This window comes from Lampris incognitus, chromosome 5 (genome assembly GCF_029633865.1).
Source record: "Lampris incognitus isolate fLamInc1 chromosome 5, fLamInc1.hap2, whole genome shotgun sequence".
Classification (NCBI taxonomy): Eukaryota; Metazoa; Chordata; class Actinopteri; order Lampriformes; family Lampridae; genus Lampris; species Lampris incognitus.
The window spans coordinates 21,836,090-21,858,852 of NC_079215.1; the positions used below are offsets into that span (position 1 = coordinate 21,836,090).

The 22,763-nt window shown below is 42.0% G+C and overlaps 1 protein-coding gene across 6 annotated transcripts; it reads right to left on the bottom strand.

Annotated features, from left to right (window-relative positions):
• Positions 1 to 261: 261 nt before the first annotated feature.
• gaa2 (alpha glucosidase 2) lies at positions 262 to 22,542 on the bottom strand. Of its 6 annotated transcripts, none has more exons than XM_056279918.1 (21): positions 22,479 to 22,542; positions 21,442 to 21,571; positions 18,951 to 19,538; positions 17,289 to 17,434; positions 16,916 to 17,081; positions 16,545 to 16,641; positions 15,704 to 15,823; positions 12,338 to 12,456; positions 12,041 to 12,172; positions 11,834 to 11,944; positions 11,312 to 11,425; positions 11,102 to 11,186; positions 10,904 to 11,021; positions 10,596 to 10,729; positions 5,746 to 5,897; positions 4,675 to 4,823; positions 4,445 to 4,586; positions 4,136 to 4,234; positions 3,453 to 3,617; positions 3,071 to 3,217; positions 262 to 2,867 (listed from the first exon to the last, which is right to left on the bottom strand). In XM_056279918.1, exons 2-21 carry the CDS (start codon positions 21,526 to 21,528, stop codon positions 2,802 to 2,804), a joined length of 2,937 nt encoding a protein of 978 aa, XP_056135893.1. In that variant the 5' UTR covers positions 21,529 to 21,571; positions 22,479 to 22,542; the 3' UTR covers positions 262 to 2,801. The 6 variants fall into 6 exon arrangements, with proteins under 6 accessions (XP_056135893.1, XP_056135891.1, XP_056135894.1 ...); XM_056279916.1 differs by having other exon boundaries at positions 21,442 to 21,602; XM_056279919.1 differs by having other exon boundaries at positions 262 to 2,864; positions 21,442 to 21,593; positions 22,479 to 22,509.
• Positions 22,543 to 22,763: the final 221 nt, after the last annotated feature.

Sequence of the window (22,763 nt, forward strand, 5' to 3'; positions counted from 1 at the left end):
CAATCACATCTTGTGTGTACATATGAACATGGTTAATGACAAAGTCCAGCAACTCAGTGATCAAGACATGAGACTAGACACTGCTGCTACACAAACCCACTCTGTAAAAACATACATGTGAATGTATGCCAGCTCTGCTGTAAAAACAGTGTCCTGGTCATACCAAAAAATGTATAGGATTGTAATTGGGTCCTCAAGTGATAAAGAATCTGTAGCACCTGACAAGAAACCGGGAGAGAGGAACACACTGGAATGTCAAAATGAAGTCAAAATCATTTATTAAATGATACTCAGTTCATCAGAGCACAGCACTTAAGAAGTTGAACATGATCAAATACTTTACATTTAAACAAAAAGAATATGAAATCGTCTTTAAAAACATTCCTCGAGTGTTTCAACATTGTCTTTATGCATGCTCAATAATCCAAGTAAGGAAATCACAGAACATTGAATCAGTTCATCTGGACACAATGTTTATTGAGAGAGAAACATTTCATTGCTCATCTAAGGGACCTCTTCAGAGAGAAACATTGCAGAGAGAAATGTTTCAGAGGTCACTTCAGAGAGAAACATCTACTTAGATGCGTGATGAAATGTTTCTCTCAATAAACGTTGTATCCCGGTGAACTGATTCAACCTCCTGTGTTTCCACATTGTCTACATCGGCCACTTTTCGGGAATCTTCGTTTGGTTTTGTGGAAAGTGACTCAGACGACATGCGTACTAGAGTTCTTGAGCAAATTCCTACACTTTGGGTTAACTGCCAATTGTGTTGTTAAGCAAGTTTTCAACACTGGTGTTCTGGGGAAAAAAACTATGATTCATACCATTTGGTATAGAAAGGACCCTGTTGTCAGAGTGCCATTCTGAGGAAATTCACAGTAAAATGGTTCAAGACAATTTTAGTTGTTCTATGAAAGCTTTGCAGTGAAAGCTACCCTCGGGCATAGAAAAGCTATGATAGTTAGCATTAACAACATGCTTACAACATAGAAAACGATCAGAACATTTTCTGGGACCAATCTGAGAACAGTGGAGACAGAGATTTTGACCATTTGTAAAGGCGCATGCACCTACTGCACAATATTACAATATTCACAGGTGCAGAAAGGAGCGGCTGGCAACTCCACGTATCAGAGGAGGCATGTGGTAGTCTGCAGCCCTCCCCGGATCAGCAGAGGGGGTGGAGCAGCGACCAGGACGGCTCGGAGTGCATGGTGATTGGCCAGGTACAGTTGGCGAGAAAAAGGGGGAAAATTTTCAACAAAATAAGATAAAATAAAATAATCCATAACTATTCGCTATGGCTATCACCCAGCCAATACCCATCCTGATAAACTAAATGCAAGGAGTCTTGCAGTTTTAGTTTTGTGGCAGAGAAGGTGGAGCCTCCTTTCAATTGATTTCGCATAATCTTTCTCATGACGAGAAGAAAAAAGTGCAGATTGCGATTTTAAAAAGGAAAGAAAATTACAAATTGTCTTTTTTTAAATGTAAAAATTGGGACAATTCAGAGATCCGCTGTGGCGCCCCGTAATGGAAGCTCCCTAACGGGAGCAGCCAAAAGTAGTATTAGTAGTAGTAGTAGTGACAATTCAGAGATATTTATATGAAAAGTCCTTCAGACCTTCAAGGCAGTTTGCAGACAAGGAGCAGTGGAGCGCAATTTTGGATTTATAGACTCACAAGTCTTCACCTCCTCCGTATAACTTATCTTTAGCCTCTTTCACACCAAAATCCTGGTATCTTCCTAGTTTTCAGATCCAAACATTGATTATAAGACTGCAGTTCCCACAGTCAAGTTGATTCTAGCTCATTCCTAGAAACCCTCCTCACACACACACAGTGAATCCCTACATTTTAGTTACATTAGACCCGATCTTAATCTATGATCACCTTTGTATTGTCACCTCATTGTTTATATTGAGCTTGAAAAAATGGCAGGTGGATTTTATTAACCTTATGTGTTGCAAATGTTCATACAATACCAGTAATGCAAAACACGCAGTTTCTTTTTGCAGTTGTTATCACACAAGCTCCACACCACAGCAACAGTGAGGCGAAATAAGCATGAATATTTGGCTGCTAGAATGCAAAGCGAATATTCATTTTCACTAGCTGTGTTTAACCCAATGTTTAAAACACAACACACTGAACATGTGAATGATGGAATTCTGCAGGATTCTTTCAGATCCACACGATTCTAGGGAAATGATATGCCAATGCGCCCAATCTGATATCACGGTGTTGTTCCCATGACATCATGGTTAATGTTGCTCCAGGACCATCATTGCAACAGACCAATCACATTTTTGTGATGTTATGCCTTTGCGACATGGGGAAAAATACTGGAAAAATATCAAAGCTAACCTAGCATAACCTCAACCTAACAGTTACCTTACCCTAACCTTAACCGATAGCTAACTTTAACCTAACCGATAGCTAACCCACGCTAACTCACAACCTAATCCCACAACAGCCTTTTTCCCAGTTTCACAACGGTACAACAACACAGCAATGTGATTGGTCAGTTGCAATGATGGTCCTGGAGCAAAATTAATTACGATGTTGTCGGAACGCAACCAACACGGCCATTGTCAGATACACCATGCCAATGCCTAAGAAGACTGCTGTGCCATATCCAAGACCCTCACACCAAAGGCAATCCCTGTAAAAACCCAGGATTTTAATTCCGTGTGAAAGGGATATTTGTTGTTAGCGACTCCTTTCTTATCAGATGACATATTTCTCCAGTTGTGACTTCAAAACAAGGAGATGGCAGTTGCTGAAAACATGACACGTTATACCCAGCTGATGGTGAAGTTCTGGCTGAGGTTGAGACCGAGATCTTTTACTGTTAACATCTGCTGGAGAGGAAAGAAAACAAAAATCATTCAAATATAATAAAAAAACAAACTATAGCATTCAAACACGTCTTCCCTAAAAGGCATGTTAACGTTACATACCATCACAGAAATGTACAAACTTATACATTAGGTACATCAATGACTTGTACAGGTTTATAAAGATCCCTGACTGCCATGTTTGTGGATCAGCTCTCTAGCCTCACCTGATTGGCCCTGTAGGTGAAGGCAGCATCACTGGAGTTTATCAACACCTTGCTAGGCTCCTCCTTAACACCATAGAAAGAAGCTGACTCCACTGTGATGTATGTGGCCTCTAAATGGTTATGGAGCACTTGAGAAGTCATCACATTCTAGAAAACAAGTGGTGGCTGGATGTTACGTCATGCCTCTGTGCATGCCTCAATGAGTACTGTACAAACACTTAAAAATTAAACAAAGAATGATAGTGGTAAGATGACCTTACGGCTAGGTAGGGTCATATATCCAGAAGTAGCAAATGGGATTTGAGCTTGACCATGATAAAGAGCTGTGAGAAAGGACTTTAAGGGCTTCAACCCCCTAAAAGTGCCCTGAATCAGCGTGTACCTGAGCAACAGTGAAGACGATGTAAGCGTACTGGTTGGTCTCATAGGTGTCAATGCTCTCTCCATCATCCCAGAATAGATCCCCCTTTGCAGAACCATCCTCAGACAGGGCAGAGATTAAATGCAGAGGCTGACCACTGCTCACCCACAGGGTAAGGTTGGGTGTCTGCGTGCGCACACACCCATATCCACACCCACCCACCCACACACACACACACCCACACACACACACACACACATACATACAAACTAGACTTTAGATCTACATTTTAACTAGAATGCTAACCTTAGTCCTAAACTGCTTACAGGATTACAACAGAAGAGCATGTTACATTTCTGGACTGTCAACACACAAAACCTGTCAACAGAGGGAACCAATGTTATTATGTGACGAGAAAGATCAGATATGACAAATATGCTGAGAAAACAAAAAGGAGCCGGGGAAAAAGGGCAGAGACTTGTTTGACCTCTGGGCTTCAGTAAGCTCATTAAGTCCATCTTGTAGAGATAAATTAACTACGGACATCACAACACATGCTGCTTTATTGTATGGTGCCAGTTCTGTTATCCAGAAAGTGTCAAATTTGTACATGAAGATAGGGTAAGAAAATACAGAATTACTAAAGAAAAAAAAACTGCCTGATAATACACAGTGCAGGATGAACCAGTTAAAACCATAATCACCTGTGTCGGTATGACACTGCCTTCTCGCAAGTGCAGGTTGATCTTGTCTAAAGGCGCATTGAGACGTATCTCCTCACCCTGACTGCGCACAACGTCCCCCTAGCGCAGTAAGGATGGGTAAGTAGGAGAGCTTTTGTCTAAGCATTTTGTCTTCTCTCTCATTGTTTACATCATTGTGTTGCCTTAATGTTGAAGGGTCTGCACAATTGAGTACTGTGTGAATTCATTATTATAAGCTTCATTTCAAACGTTGATAAATCTGAATGGAGTTTGTATGTAAATGCATCCACGTGTCTGTGCATGTCTTACCGTGTAGTAGTCATACCACAGCCCCTCCGGGAAGTAGCCAACGACATATTCTACCCCAGGATCCAACACTGGTGTCACCAACAAACTTGTCCCCCACAGGAACTGTCTGTCTATCCCATATGTTTTTGTGTCCTTGGGGAATCTGAGGAGAAGGCATAAGACACATGAGGTAGGCAAGGATTAAAAATAAACAAATGAAGTTAAATTGTGTGTGTGTGTGTGTTACTTACTCAAACATTAGAGGTCGTGCAACAGTATGCCCCAGCTCATGTGCATGATGGAACAGCGTGTAGAGGATAGGGAAGAGAGAATAACGCAGCAGCAAAGCCTGCGTCATAGCTGTACGTGCAAAGGGGCTGAAAGCAGTTGGATCTTGGGGCTGAAACACATCCAGAAATTGGGGATATATATATATATATATAAATGAATATATAAAAATGAATATATATATATATATAAAAATGAATATCTTTGTTAAAAGAAACACTCAATGGTAGGGAAAGTGCTCAACAAATGAGGAGCAAAATAACCCAGTTTCATGCCATAAGGAATCATATGATTGCTTATGGCATGAAACAGGCTTGTACTGTCTCAAAAATAATTTACTTGACTCACTGGATTTTATATATATAAAGATAGAATCAATTCTGAGGAACACAGTCACTGACTTTTCTTGAAACCATTGTGTCCACCGGAAACCTGTAAACAAGCTCTGCCAATATTTTTTTTCCATTATTTTCTGTGGAAAGGCTGCATTTTGACTCTCCTCATCATCTAGTGGTGTGAGTGCTCATTTTCTTTCCAAAGATGAAAAAAATTCAGCTTGTGCTGAAGTGCATAGCTGATTGTCACTCATAATTCCACCAACCAATAGGGACGAAGGAGGGGAAACGAATCAAAAGCTAGATCTAATTTGTCAGAGCAGAGAGGAGAAATAAATAAAAAAAGAACCAAAATAGAGCAATTAACAGTGTTGACAACAGAAAACACCTTTTTCTTTGACACAACACATGGAAATGATCATAATATAAATAAGGAGGAAGCAATAAGGAGGAATATATCACCCCCAAACACTCAGTTTGGAGCGCTATCCCCCACGCTCATCTCAAGCACCAAGACGAGAACCGTTACCCTGAAATAAGTCTCCAATGGAGACATGGCCGAAGGGCCACATACATTTGGGTGCATACAAATATGAATGGAAAGGGTGTGATTTGACTGAACTGTGTTACAGTCTTTTTTATTTACATTTTCTTAAATAGTATTCAGTGATCAAGATGGGGAACTGTTTAAAATCATACCTGCATGTCTATGGCATTGTGGTTGCGTGTAAAGGGATAGAAAGCTCCAAGCTGTGTCCAACGAACACACAACTCCTCATTTGGCTCCTCACTGAAACCACAGATGTCGGCTCCCACCAACGGAATGCCCAGAAGGTTGAATGTCAAGATACCTAGAAAAAGGATGAAGAGAAGGAGGCAAGGTGAGGAGTGACATGATAAGAGTGAACACAGGAGGGACAAAATCCTATAAATACTACATGCCAGACCAATTCTCTAAACAGGCTGGAAAACTTTCCAAAAATTCAGTCACAACAAAACCAGTAAAGTAAGAAACCAACCTTAATGCATAAACAACTTAAGCAGATAGAAAAAAAAAATCACATCAACTTTGGTGTAACTGGCCTTGTACTGAAAGGAAGATGTAGAACATGTGTTCGCTCATGAAGGCAGATCATCAGATTTTCCAATCTGCAGTGAGCTAATTAGCAATTTCATGACAGTATGCTTTGTTTAAAATACAATTATTTCAGAGTTTTGGTTAAAAAAAAAACTCAGAGTGCTCATTTCCATCAAAGAGAAGTAGGTCAATAAATGTGAAAGCACAAAATGCCAATTACAGAAAAAGGGAAAGCATTCACCCCCTTCATTCTACTACTACTATTACTTTCAGCTGTTCCCGTTAGGGGTCGCCACAGCAGATCATCTGTTTCCATTTCTCCCTGTCCTCTGCATCTTCCTCTGTCACATCAGCCACCTGCATGTCTTCCCTCACCACATCCATAAACCTCCTCTTTGGCCTTCCTCTTTTCCTCTCCCCTGACAGCTCCATATTCAGCATCCTTCTCCCAATATACCCAGCATCTCTCCTCCACACATGTCCACCATCTCAATCTTGCCTCTCTTGCTTTGTCTCCAAACCGTCCAACCTGAGCTGTCCCTCTAATATACTTGTCCCTAATCCTGTCCTTCTTCCTCATTCCCAATGAAAATCTTAGCATCTTCAACTCTGCCACCTCCAGCTCCTTCATTCACCCCCTTCATTCACTTAGGCTAAATCATCTCACTAGCTATGGAGGTCATAACTTATTTAGTCTCCAAGGTTCTTTTCTTTTCTTTTTTTTTTAACCCAGACATAATTTAGAAAAAGAAAATAGCCCCATGGGATTGTGTAACTGAACATGAGAGTCAGGCATATTTCATCATGTCCAACAAAATCCAATCATCTAAACCAAGTATTGAGAAGTGAAACGAAAGTTAAAGTTTAAAGTTTTCACCCAGACGATTGAGCATAGTGATACGTTTCTCAATACTGAGGCGATCAGTTAAGTTTTTGTCTGTAGGATTCCAAATGATGTCCAATTTTTTAACGAGGTCTGAGTTTAAAAAAAGAAAAGAAAAGAAAAGGAGAACATGTTCTTTAACATCAAGTGAAGGGGAGCCAAATACTTTTTAAACCCAATGTATATATAGTAACTAACCCAACCACTGGGGATGCACAAGCCAGTGCATTCTTAGTGCCGGTCCCAAGCCCGGATAAATGGGGAGGGTTCCACCAGGAAGGGCATCTGGCATAAAATATTTGCCAAATCAAATATGCGGATCATAAATCAGGTTTCCATACCAGATCGGTTGAGGCCCAGGCTACCAACGACCGCCTCCAGTACTGTTGGCCAGCAGGGTGCCGGTAGAAACTATGCTACTGATGGGCAAAGGAGAGGCGGAGGCATGTCCAGAGGCAGCGGGAGAGGAGGAAGGGTAAGAGTGTGGAGGTGAGAGTCAGAACTTTGAATGTTGGCACTATGACTGGTAAAGGGAGAGAGCTGGCTGATACGATGGAAAGAAGAAAGGTATGTATACTGTGTGTGCAAGAGACCAGGTGGAAGGGGAGTAAGGCCAGGAGCATTTGAAGTGGGTTCAATCTCTTCTACCATGGTGCGAATGGGAGGAGAAATGGGGTAGGGGTAATTCTGAAGGAAGAGTATGTCAAGAGTGTACTGGAGGTGAAGACAGTGTCAGACAGAGTGAGGAGTATGAAGCTGGAAATTGAAGGTGTATTGATGAGTGTTATCAGCGCATATGCCCCGCACATTGGGTGTGAGATGGAAGAGAGAGAAGAATTCTGGAGTGAGTTGGATGAAGTGGTGGAGAGTGTACCCAAGGAGGAGAGTGGTGACTGGAGTGGACTTCAATGAGCATGTTGGTGAAGGGAACAGAGGTGATGAGCAGCTGATGGGTAGGTATAGTCTCAAGGAGAGAAATGTGGAAGGACAGATGGTGGTGGATTTGCGAAAAGGATGGAAATGGCTGTGGTGAATACATATTTCAAGAAGAGGGACGAACACAGAGTGATGTATAAGAGTGGAGGAAAGTGTACACAGGTGGACTATATCTTATGTAGAAGGCGCGATCTGAAAGGGATTGGAGACTGCAATGTGGTGACGGGAGAATGTAGCTAGGCAGCATCGGCTGGTGGTCTGTAGGATGACTTTGGAGACCAAGAAGAGAAAGAGAGTGAAGGCAGAGCCAAGGATCAAATGGTGGAAGTTGAAGAAAGAAGACTGTTGTGTGGACTTCAGGGAGGAGTTAAGGCAGGCACTGGGTGGTAGTGAAGAGTTGCTGGATGGTTGGGCAACCACTGCAGAAATAGTGAGGGAGACAGCTAGGAACGTACTTAGTGTGTCATCAGGACAGAGGAAGGAAGATAAGGAGACTTGGTGGTGGAATGAGGAAGTACAGCAAAGTATACAGAGGAAGAGGTTGGCAAAGAAGAAGTGGGATAGTCAGAGAGATGAAGAAAGTAGACAGGAGCACAAGACGATGCAGCATAAAGCGAAGAGAGAGGTGGCAAAGGCAAAGGGAAAGGTGTATGAGGAGTTGTATGAGAGGTGAGACACTACGGAAGGAGAAAAGGACTTGCGCCGATTGGCTAAACAGAGGGACCGAGCTGGGAAGGATGTGCAGCAGATTAGGGCGATCAAGGATAGAGATGGAAGGAAATGTGCTGACAAGTGAGGAGAGTGTGTTGAGAAGGTGGAAGGAGTACTCTGAGGGGCTGATGAATGAAGAAAATGAAAGAGACAATGTTGGATGATGTGGGGACAGTGAATCAGGAAGTGCAGTGGATTAGCAAGGAGGAAGTGAGGGCAGCTACGAAGAGGATGAAGAGTGGAAAGGCAGTTGGCCCTGATGACATACCTGTGGAGGCATGGAATGTTTAGGAGAGATGGCAGTGGAGTTTTTAACTAGATTGTTTAACACAATCTTGGAAAGTGAAAGGATGCCTGAGGAGTGGAGAAGAAGCATACTGGTACTGATTTTCAAGAACAAGGGTGATGTGCAGAACTGTAGCAACTACAGAGGTATAAAGTTGATCAGCCACAGCATGAAGATATGGGAAAGAGTAATAGAAGCTAGGTTAAGAGGAGAGGTGACGATTAGTGAGCAGCAGTATGGTTTCATGCCATGAAAGAGTACTACAGATGCGATGTTTGCTTTGAGAATGTTGATTAAGTATAGAGAAGGCCAGAAGGAGTTACATTGTGTCTTTGTGGATTTAGAGAAAGCATATGACAGGGTGCCGAGAGAGGAGGTGTGGTATTGTATGAGGAAGTCGGGAGTGGCAGAGAAGTATGTAGGAGTGGTGCAGGATATGTATGAGGGAAGTGTGACAGTGGTGAGGTGTGTGGTTGGAATGACAGATGGGTCCAAGGCGGAGGTGGAATTACATCAAGGATCAGCTCAGAGCCCTTTCTTGTTTGCAGTGGTGATGGACAGGTTGACGGACGAGATCAGGCAGGAATCTTCGTGGACTATGATGTTTGCGGATGACATTATGATCTGTAGCGAGAATAGGGTGCAGGTTGAGTGCCTGGAGAGGTGGAGGTATGCACCGGAGAGAAGAGGAATGAAAGTCAGTAGGAGCAAGATGGAATACATATGTGTGAATGAGAGGGAGGACAGTGGAATAGTAAGGATGCAGGGAGTAGAGGTGACGAAGGCGTATGAGTTTAAATACTTGGGGTCAACTGTCCAAAGTAATGGGAAATGCAGAAGAGAAGTGAAAAAGAGAGTGCAGGCAGGATGGATTGGATGGAAAAGAATGTCAGGAGTGATTTGCGACAGAAGGGTACCAGCAAGAGTTAAATGGAGGGTTTGCAAGATGGTTGTGAGACCAGCTGTGTTATATGGTTTGGAGACAGTGGCACTGACGAAAAGACAGGAGGCGAAGCTGGAGGTGGCAGAGTTGAAGATGCTAAGATTTTCATTGGGAGTGATGAAGAGGGACAGGATTAGGAACGAGTATATTAGAGAGGTAGCTCAGTTTTGATGGTTTGGAGACAAAGCAAGAGAGGCAAGATTGAGATGACTTGGACACGTGTGGAGGAGAGGTGCTGGGTATACTGGGAGAAGGATGCTGAATATGGAGCTACCAGGGAAGAAGAAAAGAGGAAGGCCAAAGAGGTTTATGGATGTGGTGAGAGAGGACATGCAAGTGGCTGGTGTGACAGAGGAAGATGCAGAGGACAGGAAGAAATGGAAACAGATGATCCACTGTGGCGACCCCTAATGGCAGCAGCTGAAAATAGCAGTAGTAGTAGTGGTAGTACTAGTAGTATATATAGTAACTCACTGTGCATCTGATTTGACCAAAGCTGAGATATCATTTACAAATTCATGTTATGCAGAGAAAACCCAAGCTGTGAAGACTGCAGAGATTGTGTCTGGAGAGTTACAAATATCAGACCTTAATTTTGATCATCAAACTTCTGTTCTGTGAAGGACGCTCAGAAAAATTTGCAATCTTTTTAAAAAAAATCCCAAGAAACTCAAGACATTTAGAAAAAAGAATTGAGTCCAAGTGTTCAAACCTGCTATAGAAGTATATAAGTCTTTCCACTGGCTCCTGTTGTCTCCTAGCCAGTGACCAGAGTACATCCCCTGGCTGGGGAAAGTGGAGCGAGAGATCACGAATGGTCTCTTTCCCAAAATACGCTTCAGAGCACTAAAGAGGAGACAGTACATAGAACGGTTTTTTTCTTTTTAAACTTTATTTTTACTTTATTAATCCTTGTGGATTAATAAAGTAGATCTTATCAAATAATAACAAAGGAATCTTTCAGTATTTTTCTGTGGTATGTGTGTGTGTGTGTGTGTGTGTGTGTATGTGAGTATCCACCATGAAGAGGCTTTAGCCTCCATGAGTCCGTAGAGGCTGTGCAGGTTATAGTGCAAAGAAATCTTCTGCTGAGCGGACGCACACACAGTCTTGGCTCTTAGCAATCCCCCAAGGACTCCTAAAGGAGAAAAAATACAATTTGGAAATCGTTTTTGTGATTGTGTGTGCATGCGAGCACATGTGTTTTTTGCTTCTCACCTGGCATGTAGGGGGGATTTTCAAGATTGTTCAACGGACAGCCAACGGTCGACCCATCCACAAAGTTAGATGGCTCGTTCATATCCTATGACCAAATTTCACAGGAGTCAAGGAAGCCCAGTTTCAGATCAATGATGGCATAATGATGTTACAATAAGATAATCAAAGACATTTGCTCATTGGTTTTCTGGCATTGTCACCCATACTTACAATCCATAACCCATCAAATGGCACCCTCTCATGGAACCTCTTGATGTTGTCATGCCACCATTCATGGGTGAAATGATTGGAAAAATCAGGATAAGCTGTCATCCCAGGCCAGACCTGGAGGGAGGGATGGAAATTTTAAACTTTTAATGCATCTTTACCTTCAACTTTGAAAATCAAACAAACAAATGGAAAAAGTATTCCTCTACAAAGTACAGACAAACAGTACAGAAAAAGAATAAAAACCCATCTGTTTGGAAACATGCAATGACCACTATAAATAAATAGATATATAAACATTTAATATATGACACTTAGAAGTGAAAAAATCAGCTCTGGCAATCTCTCCATCTTTACCTATGGGAAGGAAGATCATAGACAGAGGAAGATAGATTTGGAGAAGGCCTGTTAATTTGTATTTTTGTGTATGTATATGTGATGAACAACGTTTTAGGATAGTCTCATGCAGGATACATCACCAGTTGTTGTGGCGATGTCTGTGTGTCTCACAGCTGTGTCTCTCACCTTCCCAATTAGTGTGTTTCCATTTGAGTCATTGATAAAAATCCCTCTCCTTAATCCTTCATCGTATGGCCAATACGACCCCTCACCCTGGGTGCTACTGATACCTGGGTCCTGGATGTAGAGTGGCAAAGGGGTCACATGAGCATGGAAATACAGAAACAAAATGCCCATCAATCAGGGGTTCAAAGATACACAATGTGTACATACAAGGATCATGACATAGCGCTGGTTGTGAGCATGTAGGTCCTTGACTAGGTCAGGCAGTGTGGAGAAACTTGCAGGGTCATATGTGAAGTCAAGGAAATGCTCCATGTAGTCAATATCATTCCACTGGACATCCTGCAAACAAATAAACCCAAAGATTTATATTTCTACAAGACTCTTGGCAGTGAAAAGGACACACACACACACACACACACACACACACACACACACACACACACACACACACACACACACACACACACACACACACACACACACACACACACACATTCTCTTTACCTGTGGTATTCCATAATTTCTCATGTTTCTGACCGTATCCCAGGTGGCATTGCTGGTCTTGTAACCCCAGCGACAGAGATGGTAACCTAGAGCCCAGTAAATAGGCATAGCTGGATAGCCTGTGGGAGGAGGGAGAGGTGAGAAGAATAAGAATCATGAAAAAAAAGAGTAATGGCCAAGATTTACTTTGTCACTGTGGAAGAAACAAAGGGATTCGAGAATTGAAATAAATCACCACTTCTTTGGGAGATCAACTCAATGTATCAAAAAAATTATTGATTTACTGAAGTAGTTGTATTGGATAGTAGCAACCCAACTTGTAACCCAAATGTTAATCATGCGCTCCTTAACAAGTACGGATACAGCTGTGTTGATTTCACTGACATCAGGTACAGAACAAAGTGGTTCCAGGATGCTGGAATGTACTGTTGAGTCTTTTTGAGTTGAAAGCCCATGGAGCGTGCTGGCACTCATGCACTAATCTCCCCGTCCCTTTTTCTCCCCAATTGTATTTGGCCAATTACCCCACTCTTCCAAGCTGTCTCGGTCGCTGCTCCACCCCCTCTGCCAATCCGGGGAGGGCTGCAGATTACCACATGCTTCCTCCGATACATGTGGAGTCACCAGCCGCTTCTTTTCACCTGACAGCGAGGAGTTTCGCCAGGCGGACGTAGCGCGTGGGATGATCATGCTATTCCCCCCAGTTCCTCCTCCCCCCCAAACAGGCACCCCGACCGACCAGAGGAGATGCTAGTACAGCAACCTGGACACATACCCACATCAGGCTTCCCACCCGCAGACACAGCCAATTGTGTCTGTAGGGAAGCCTGACCAAACCGGAGGCAACACGTGGATTCTAACCGGCAAACCCCATGTTGGTAGGCAATGGAATAGACCGCCACACCACCCAGATGCCCACACACTCATATTTTTAACAGTTAAACAAGATAATTGACTGAATTATCATGTCTGACAGATGGGCCAGTGAAGATATGATACCATTCATTTGCTTTATTGAGTAAATTGCACTTCTCCGTGAATGTGCAACTATTCTTATAACGTGTTGTTTTTCTGTTAATGCCAAAAAACATTTGGTGAAGACTTATTTGACTATATAACACAAATCTTAAATACATAAATAAGGTAAAAAAAAAAACATTTTGACATGGTTTCTTCAAATGCCTTATATGATCTTAAGTGTTGTGGTGCGCCGCTGCGCTACACTAGTAGACAATCCAACTTTTTTACACTTTGTCTTTTTTTTTTAGGTACACCGAGATTATTTTAAAAAAAGTTAACCTGGAAGGTCATGAGGAAATTAACATGTCCCAGGGTGGCTCAACATTAGCTTCTGCCCTCGTGCATCGCTACACCACAGAGCCAACATTGAGCCTCATTTCTCAATCTGCAGTAAAAATATGAGTACGTGGTGCCTTCGTAGCCGAATGGTTACAGCGCATGCTACATGGTCGCAACTGTCACTGGTTCAATTCTAGCCGGCGACCTTTGTTGCATGTCATACACCTCTCGCTCTCATTTCCTATCTGCCTCTTCACCGTCGCTATCTAATAAAGGTAAAAAATGCCCCAAAAAATCTTGCACATACATCCAAACTAAATTTTCTTGATGGATTTAAAAACATTTAGGAGCACAGATTGAATTCTTATTCATGCCAGTATGATGATAAAATGTATACTCTCAGGACATCTTGTAAGACTCAAATATTTTCTAGAAATTATCAGATTTTTGAACACTTTCATTAATGCCATATTTGTTGTACAAGACTACAATGCAAATTGTTTACAAAGAGAATTGTTTGTTTCTTGTAGTGCTGGGCGATATGGACTAAATCTGACATCATGATATCATCCCTGCTTCCAGTGTGGGAAGATGGCGGCGCAAACTTACATTTGCAGCAGCCTCACCCAGTACCGACTATGCAGTGTCTTTGTCCACGTCTATATCTAAGTTTGTGTCATCGTGTGAAGTTTTTATTTTGATCATCGATTTTTTTCATTTAATGGCTGGGAGAGCTGGCGTTGGATTGGCTGAGAGAGCCTGGTCTGCTGCGTCCGGTGGGCCCAGGGACTACAGTCCTGCCCGGAGCTGCACCCAAGAGGAAACACCGAGGGCAGTCTGACAGGACACGGAAGCAGGGCGGGCTAAGCTTACTGCTAGCCCATGCAGACCGGTAGTTCTGACAGTCATCCTGGCTGGTGTTCGTTCGTTGGACAGTGAAATTTTTGGACTGTTTTGCACTGAATGGACTGTGTTATTAACTGTTTGTGTTTCTTTGTTTGTTCTCTCTGTTTTTGTATGTGTTTCGTGGTGTCACTTTGGGAAATTTTGGATATGTGTTTTTATCTTTTGTGTTGCACTGCTGTGGGCTAGGAGAAATGAAATGTTGTTTCTTCTGTGTACGCAAGTACATGATTGAAATGACAATAAATTGTTCCTGAATCCTGATGTTTTACTGACAACCCTCGATATGATTCGATATTTGTGTTAAAAAATTAATATGTAAAAAATAAATAAAACTGACTTGTACCAAAATTATTCATATTGTAAACCAGAACATTTATTTAAAAACTATTAATAGTATGCACTGCATCATCTCACATGCGTCACACTTGGCAGATTCACATCCAAGCGAAAGTGACCCTTCGTAATACCAGAAGAATTTTGTCAATTCTGCCTCATCCGTTTCGATTCTGCCTTAGCGAGAGCATACTAAAAATGTGCATACTATTAGTACGTACCATGAACAATTTGTACACATCCATTATCTCCCTCAACTTTGTGCTCATCCTTTCACAGAACATGGAACTTAACATTGACTCTTTTACTGAGGTTTGTTTCTATGAACTAAGGTTATGCTTTAGAGAGGGAGAGGGACTCACTGTTTCCCCAAGTTTGAAACATTAATCACATTCAATTAAGTGCTCTAGCATGAGGTGACTGAAAAGATTTGTGGTGTTGTCAGACTTGGTTCCAATCCCTTTCCAGCAAACTTTACACACACCAGTGCTTTTTTCAGTGTCCATGTGCCTGAAATGGAAAGCATTTCCAAATGACACACATTACATGGGCTCTTTCAGGAACTAATTCAGTGGCACCCACACCACTCGAACCACTACTAGGCTCTTTGTCCGCCATGCTGACCGCTAAGAACCAAGAGGAAGCTCAATCAAGGGGGCAGGGTCACCCCTATAGGCGCAGTAAAGAAAGCATTTTGATGGAGTGGTAAGAAGTGTGAGAGATTTAAAGTAGTTGGGATAGAAAACTTGATTTTTTTTTCAAATCATTCCTCAGCAAAATGTAAAAGTCAGAGTCTCACAATTCCCAAAAGGTTTCTGTTATACTGACCTATAACTTCTTGGTACTGTGCAATTACAGAACCAGGGTCTGGACCCAGGAAAACATAAAAATCAAGGATGCCACCAATGGTCCGCCAGGTGAGAGCTGGTGCAGGCTGGAGTGCCACATCTGATTTGAAAAATACAAATGAATAAAATTAAATTAAAAAATGCAAGATTAATTTCAATTTGTGAGCAAGTCGTGCACAACATTAAGTCATCCATTTGGTTATAGATATCGCCAAATTTACAGAACAAGGCTTGGATGGATTGGGATGGAGGATGAGAGGGGTCTGATTTATTATGTGTCTGGTGTCATAGTTAATATTTCAATGTTATGGGATGATATGGGGGGGCAAAAAGGATTTTTATTTTTTTGCTGGCTTTATTATAGTGTTTATCTTGTGTTGTGTATTGACTGTGCATCAAGTCTGCAACAACTTAACTTTCTCCATGATGACAACAGTACCACATGACTCTGTCAATCATATCTCACAATAAAGATGGTGTAGGTAGAGAGTTGCAGTTAAATTTAGCCTTTGTACAAAGTTTTTCCAGTCACTGCCTTTTAGTTTATAGTAGTGTTATTTAAACAGGCCTTGCTATTTGACAATAAACCACATGTTTTCCTTAAGGTTAGTTTTTTCTGCCGCAGGCATTTCATGTTCTGTAACATTTGGTCCATTTCGGACTTCTGCTCTCATATAAATGCTGAATCTTGTGATTTCCCAAGAACTGTTAAACTGTGGATCAGCCATCTCTCATAGATATAATCCATCAATGCATCACTAATGCGTGATGTGATCTGTAGCAAACACTGAAATGGCGCTAAAAATGTAAACACTGCTCACCCATAGCATTGCTATTCAATAAAAAGAAGCCATGTGAATTCCCTCCTTTCTCCATGGCAAGGTAAAAGGGATGCGCTCCATACAGGTTAGTCAGTTCCTATAGAAAGGGAGACAAGGCTATTAGTATCACCTTACAAAATACAGTACAATGAAACCAGTTCTAAAGTACTATGAAACCAAAGCACAATTGTGAGTTGTAACAGAACACCTGAAGCTAAGTTTAAGTCTGTAAGGTCTATGATTCCATTTCAGCCATTTTCATTCATTTTGTGTGTCTATGATTAAACTTTACAGTTATGTATTGTATAGTTTAATCAAAAACTATACAATAAACTATACAATTATGCAGACCAACAAGAGTGCATCATTACCATTGGGGGCACATCTCTCGCCCACATAGTGAGGGTGTTCCATTGCATATCATGCAGGAAGGAGGAGCGGTGCTCCCCTAAGCCATAGATGAACTGGCTGGGCAGGGAGCTAGAGAACTGAAGGAACTGGTCTGCATAGAAGAGGGGAGCCACCGTGGTGTTCAGACTAGCAGCAGATGAGAAGTAGGGAAGCAGAGTATGCATGTTACAGCAGAGGCCATTTGGAGAACTCAGAATTTTGAGAAACTGTGGCTTTCAGTTTTTAATCTCTCAGTATTTATCTAATTGTGACCATTGCCCATATTTAACCTAACAGATGCCAAGGTAGCCTATCAAAGTCCTACTTGGATAGGACTATCCAAGTCCTACTTACAGTACTGCTCCTGTAGCGGTCCTCTTCACTATGAGACCAAAGGGCTCTTTGGACAGTTCTACAGTGTAAGCTAGATTTCCAGCCTTCTCGGTGACATTTGGGACAGTAATCGGCACTTCAAACCGTGAATCAGAAGGGTCTGTAATCTTAATACGAAAAGAGCATATCTAAATACCGGACAGTCTCGAAGTAGAAAAATGTTGTCCCAATGTCAGAGGTGACCAGACCAGGGAACATACATCAACATGTTAAAGCAACTTTATCTTGGAGATCTGTAATAAATTGAGTTCCTTTATTCTTATTTGTGCCAGTTGAGCAGTGAATAACTTGTATTTACAGCCTGAGTATCTCAAGAAATACTTTTTTTTAAGAGGACTAATACATTTGGTGATCATTTGTGCTTTTTAGCTAAAGAGCACTAGCTAGCTAAAGGTAACTTAGCTTATCAAATTGTCAGAGAGATACAGATGTGTTAAATATGTAATTTTTAACTTAACTATGGCATCCGATTTACAAAAAGGATCCAAGCCAAGTAACCTTGAATGGCAGATTTATATGATGGATTTGGGATATTCTATCTTCAAGACTGCTATCTGTGGAACTATCTCTAAAGAACTATGTGACGTTATTCATCTGGAAGTATATGTTTGATGCCTGTTCTTTGTGTCGGCTCAAACACTCTTAATTTGAGTACCTGAATAAATTTTTTGAATTATATTTGTTGGAACATGGTGCAAAAAGTATTCATCTTCTGCAACAGCAAAAAGGTAGCTGGTTTAATTACAAAATGTAGCCACTGTCATGCAAATCAACAAAAATTCTCTGATTTTCAGAAATATCTTAATTTCTCAAACTCCTACATTATGACTGAAAATTTTCACAAAGGTAAAAGGTGTTGGTATTGGTATATGCTTCTTTGTTTAAGTGTGAAAAGTTTTCTTTGGAGATTTTAGACTCTTGCTCATTAAAACGTGTAACAACTGCCAGCGATGATGAAGCCTATGAAATTATTTGTGTCAGTCACAAAAAGGTGGTGATATAACAACCATATCATAGCTATTGCAAAAGTTATTTTTTACATTTAACATTTAACACAATTACATGACAGGCTATGCTACTGAGTGACAGGTGATTTTTTTTTAATAATAAATGTGCTTGTTCATTAAATAAAAGCAAGACTATTTATCATGATAAAATTCTTACAGAGGAAGACAAAAGGCATTTTTACACAGAGATCACGCAATAATGGCGTAATGAAGACTCTTCTTTACGCCACCTTTGTTTTTGTTTTTTCCACTGAACCACACAAAGGCGGCATAATCGTGCCCCAGTGTGTGATTTTACAAAGCATGCCGGCGTTCCGGAAGCAGAGGCGCTATGACATGTAACACAACATCATCAGCTGTCCCTTTTATACAGATGTCGATTCGGCTTTGTGACTACCTCCACTGCCGGCTTAACACTGGAACAACAATGACCCCCATCCCCATTCTGTCTTCGTACCTTTTACACAGAATGGTGAGGCAGCTTAATATCGCAACATTCCCGCCTTGAAAAGGCTGTGTAAAAAGCCTTAAAGATGGCATGTGATCAAAACAAGCACAGACAGGATATGTATTCCCTGTGGCTGGGTAGAAACAACTGTAGGCAAGCTTTACTCACCCGAACACGTAGCCGCTTCTCTGTCTCATACCATAGCTCCAGCTCGAGGGTTAGGATGTCCCTAGGGTAGTAGGTCCTGACCTGTTTCTCGAGCTTGCCTTTCTGTCCCAGGGCTGTGTCATTTATTGACACAAGCGAGTAGGTTGGGAACTCTTGAGGGTAGAAACACCATGGAACACCATCCCTCCCTGTTCGAGGCTGGGAAGATGTGGAGGAAGATGCAGAGGTGGGAATAAAGCAGCAGCTCCTTGCCTCACACATCGCTTTGGTCACAACTGTCCCTCTTTCAGGATAGCAGTCAAACCTCCAGGCCTCAGGGATTAAACTGCAAGTCTCAAGGTTTGGAACAGCTGCAGTCTGGTTTGCCCCCGTTTGTCCTTCTTGAGAGTCTGATGTTTGTGGTGGAACAGGTAATGGGGACTTATGTGGGTTTTGACTGGAAGGTCCATGCAGCCAGATTAACGTTGCCAGGAGCCAGCCCACACAGAGCAGCAACAGCAGGAAGCCCAGCACCAGCAGACTTTTAGTGACAGAGCATGACGGTCTCCATGGGAGCAAGGGACGCTCACATTCTTCTGTCACCACCACCTTGACACAGACACAGTTGCAGAATCAAATAAAGAAAACAATTAACAATCATCAATGGTATCCTGAAAAATTCTCTCCGATTAAAAAGAAGGCTGCAGCAGGTAGCCCAAGAAGGATTTGCATTCGCTCATCAAAAACCCTTTTATTTGACATTGTATTCTTTTTGAAATTTTTTTTGTTTTTTTGGCATTTTCTGCCTTTATTTGATAGCGATAGTAGAGAGAGAGAGGAAAGGCAGGAGAGAGAGAGGGGATGACATGCAGCAAAGGACCCGGGCCAGATTCGAACCCAGGCCACTGCAATAAGGACTCAGCCTTATGTGGCACACACTCTACCAGGTGAGCCACCAGGGCACGCCTTGACACTGTATTCTTAGAATGAATTTGTTCTCTGCATTTAATCCATCCTATCGTATAAGAGCAGTGGGCAGCTGCAGCGCCCAGGGACCAATTCCAGTTCTTCTTTCCATTGTCTCGGTCAGGGGCACAGGCAGGAGTATTAACCCTAATATGCATGTCTTTTTGATGGTGAGAGGAAACCAGTGCACTCGGAGGAAACCCACGCAGACATGGGGAGAACATGCAAACTCCACACAGAAAGGATGTGGGATGGCCAGAATTCAAGGACCTTCTTGCTGCGAGGCAACAGTGCTAACCACCGGGTGCCGCCTTAAAATGCCACCCCATCCATTATTGATTTGAGGAATCACTTAAACCATTATGTCTTGATGCATGCTCAATAATCCAGTTAAGGAAATCCCATAAAGTTAAATTGGTTCATCTGGACACAAAGTTTATTGGGAGAAACCTTTATCACTCATCTAAGTGACTGACAGACTCTGGCGAAGTGGATAGCAAAACACAGAAGAGCTAAATCGTCAGGCCAGGACTCTGTGGTCTACACCCACCTACACACCAGTGCTGGCCACTCTTTCAAGGATGAGGATGTGCACATCCTTGACAGGGTGGAACGTTGGTTTGAACAAGGAGTCAAAGAGGCTATCTATGCGAAGAGTGTACAACAATCCCTGAACCGAGGAGGGACGCTAAGAGTACATCTGTTGCCATCTTACAATGCTGTGATTGCAGCTATTCACCAATCCTCTGTGAATAATAGACGTGACCATTGTAACTCTAATGGTCACGGCACAGTGGCCCAGTGGTTAGCACTGTCGCCTCACAGCAAGAAGGTCCTGGGTTCAAACCCCGGGGGTGTCCAACCTTGGGGGTCATCCTAGGTCGTCCTCTGTGTGGAGTTTGCATGTTCTCCTTGTGTCTGCAATGGGTTTTCTCCGGTTTCCCCTACCATCAAAAAAGAAACATGCATGTTAAGGTTATACTCCCGTCTGTGCCCCTGACCAAGGCAATGGTAAAAGAACTGGAGTTGGTCCCCTGGTGCAGCATGAAGGAAGCAGCCCACTGCTCCTAACTATACAGATCCCAGCTAGGATGGGTCAATTTGCAGTGACTGAATTTCCCCAAGGGGATTAATAAAGGAAACTTAATTTAATTTCCATATGAAACCAATCGCCGGTTTCAGTCATTACGCAACTGTGCTGTTTATAAGGTTGGGGATACCTGCAGTCAGCTGAGACTGACGAAGTCACATTTCTCCCACTAAATTTTGTGTCCAGATGAACTGATTCAACTTTCTGAGACTTAAATCATTAGGCTACATTGTATTACTATTACATGTCCTTTTTATGCATGCTCAATAATCCAGGTAAGAAAATCAAAGAAAGTTGAATCACTTAATCTGGATACACCGTTTATTGACAGAAACATTTCATCACTCATCTAAGTGACCTCTTCAGTCTAAACTGACCGCAGGTATCCCCACCCTTTTCCACCCTATTACTATTACAATTGCTCTTACAATGTACAACACATTAGCTGAGGATTACCTCTTTAAGGACAGGAGCAGGCTCTTCTGACAACACCGCACTTGTGAACTGCACATCTTCAGGGTTCAGACGTTTGTATGACACCATCCTGATAGTGACACTGACCCTGGACCTTCACCTGAGGGATCTTCTGAGACCGGCCACACGAACAGCTGATAAAACTGTTGGTTAGCATAGCTGAATAATTTCTGCGCTGACTATCAGAAACCTTTTCAGGGAAGCTCATATGCATACTCGTTATCCTGACTGTAGTTTGGCATATCTGTGACCATCAAATGCATATCTGTATTCCCAGTCATTAGAAATCCATTAATTAGTGTCTAATGAATTCATTCCAATGGATTTATTTCCTTGGTTAGAATCGAAGCTCAATTCAAATCTTAAAAAGTGTATATTTATATTTCTGTTATGTTTTGTTTAAAAGTCTTAACTTTACATTGTTAAAAAAGCCATGTCTAAGAGGGCTTCGTGCTGGCAACACACAATACTGTTGGCCCTTCAGATTTGATGTTTGCCTCTGAAGAACGGGGACTCTGTGGGTAATGTAGTTAATCTATAAACATCAACGACATTGTTTAACTTAATATAGAAACTGATTAACCTCATACCTTACATTAAATGCAAATATACTGGTCGAAAAAAACTGGATCAAACGCAGGCTTATGTTCTCGTTTGCAACGTTAACAGCTATTATGGGCTACGCTTTGCTCCACGGTAAGGTCAAAGTTCACCAAAGCGTTGCGGGCATTAACATGACTTTTCAAAACATAGATAATAACTGATCGTCGGCCAACAAACGGACGAAGTAAGCTAGTAGGGATCAACGGCAGAGACGTAGCGTTCATGTAACTGACCTAGGTTCAGCTTGCTAACGACAGCTAACACAAGGCGACGAGGCAATGACGTTAATATTGTTTATGTTAGCAAGACAAACATGTAACTGTTTTCACTTTTTTATACCTTGGGCATGAGGACTCGGGTTAAAGCAATACTGTAAAACAACACTGTAGCGGATATAACAAAGGCTCAAATCTTACTTTGTCTTGTTGAACATGGGTTGACAGCTAGCGATGTGCTAAATTCACAGAGTCGAGACAGAAGTTCGTTTCCGATTCGTATCTTCCTATGACGAGAAGGTGTGTGTGTGTGCGTGTGCGTGTGTGTGTGCGCGCGCGGGAGGGGGCGGGAGTGTAGTTTAAACGCGTATTAAACAATAATTTTAAAATGGTAAGCAAATGATTTTTTTGTGCCACTGGTACTGCAGCACGTTAGATTAAAGATTATATATTTTTTTTCCAATTTATTGTCAAGCATGACCCAAA

Excerpts from the sequence above, each read along its gene's own strand:
- gaa2 (XM_056279918.1), bottom strand. The coding sequence starts at position 21,528 with ATGGTGTCATACAAACGTCTGAACCCTGAAGATGTGCAGTTCACAAGT. Across the intron at positions 12,457-15,703 it reads ACAGTACCAAGAAGTTATAG|GCTATCCAGCTATGCCTATT; the intron begins GTCAGTATAACA and ends CTCCTCCCACAG. Across the intron at positions 12,173-12,337 it reads GAAATTATGGAATACCACAG|GATGTCCAGTGGAATGATAT; the intron begins GTAAAGAGAATG and ends ATTTGTTTGCAG.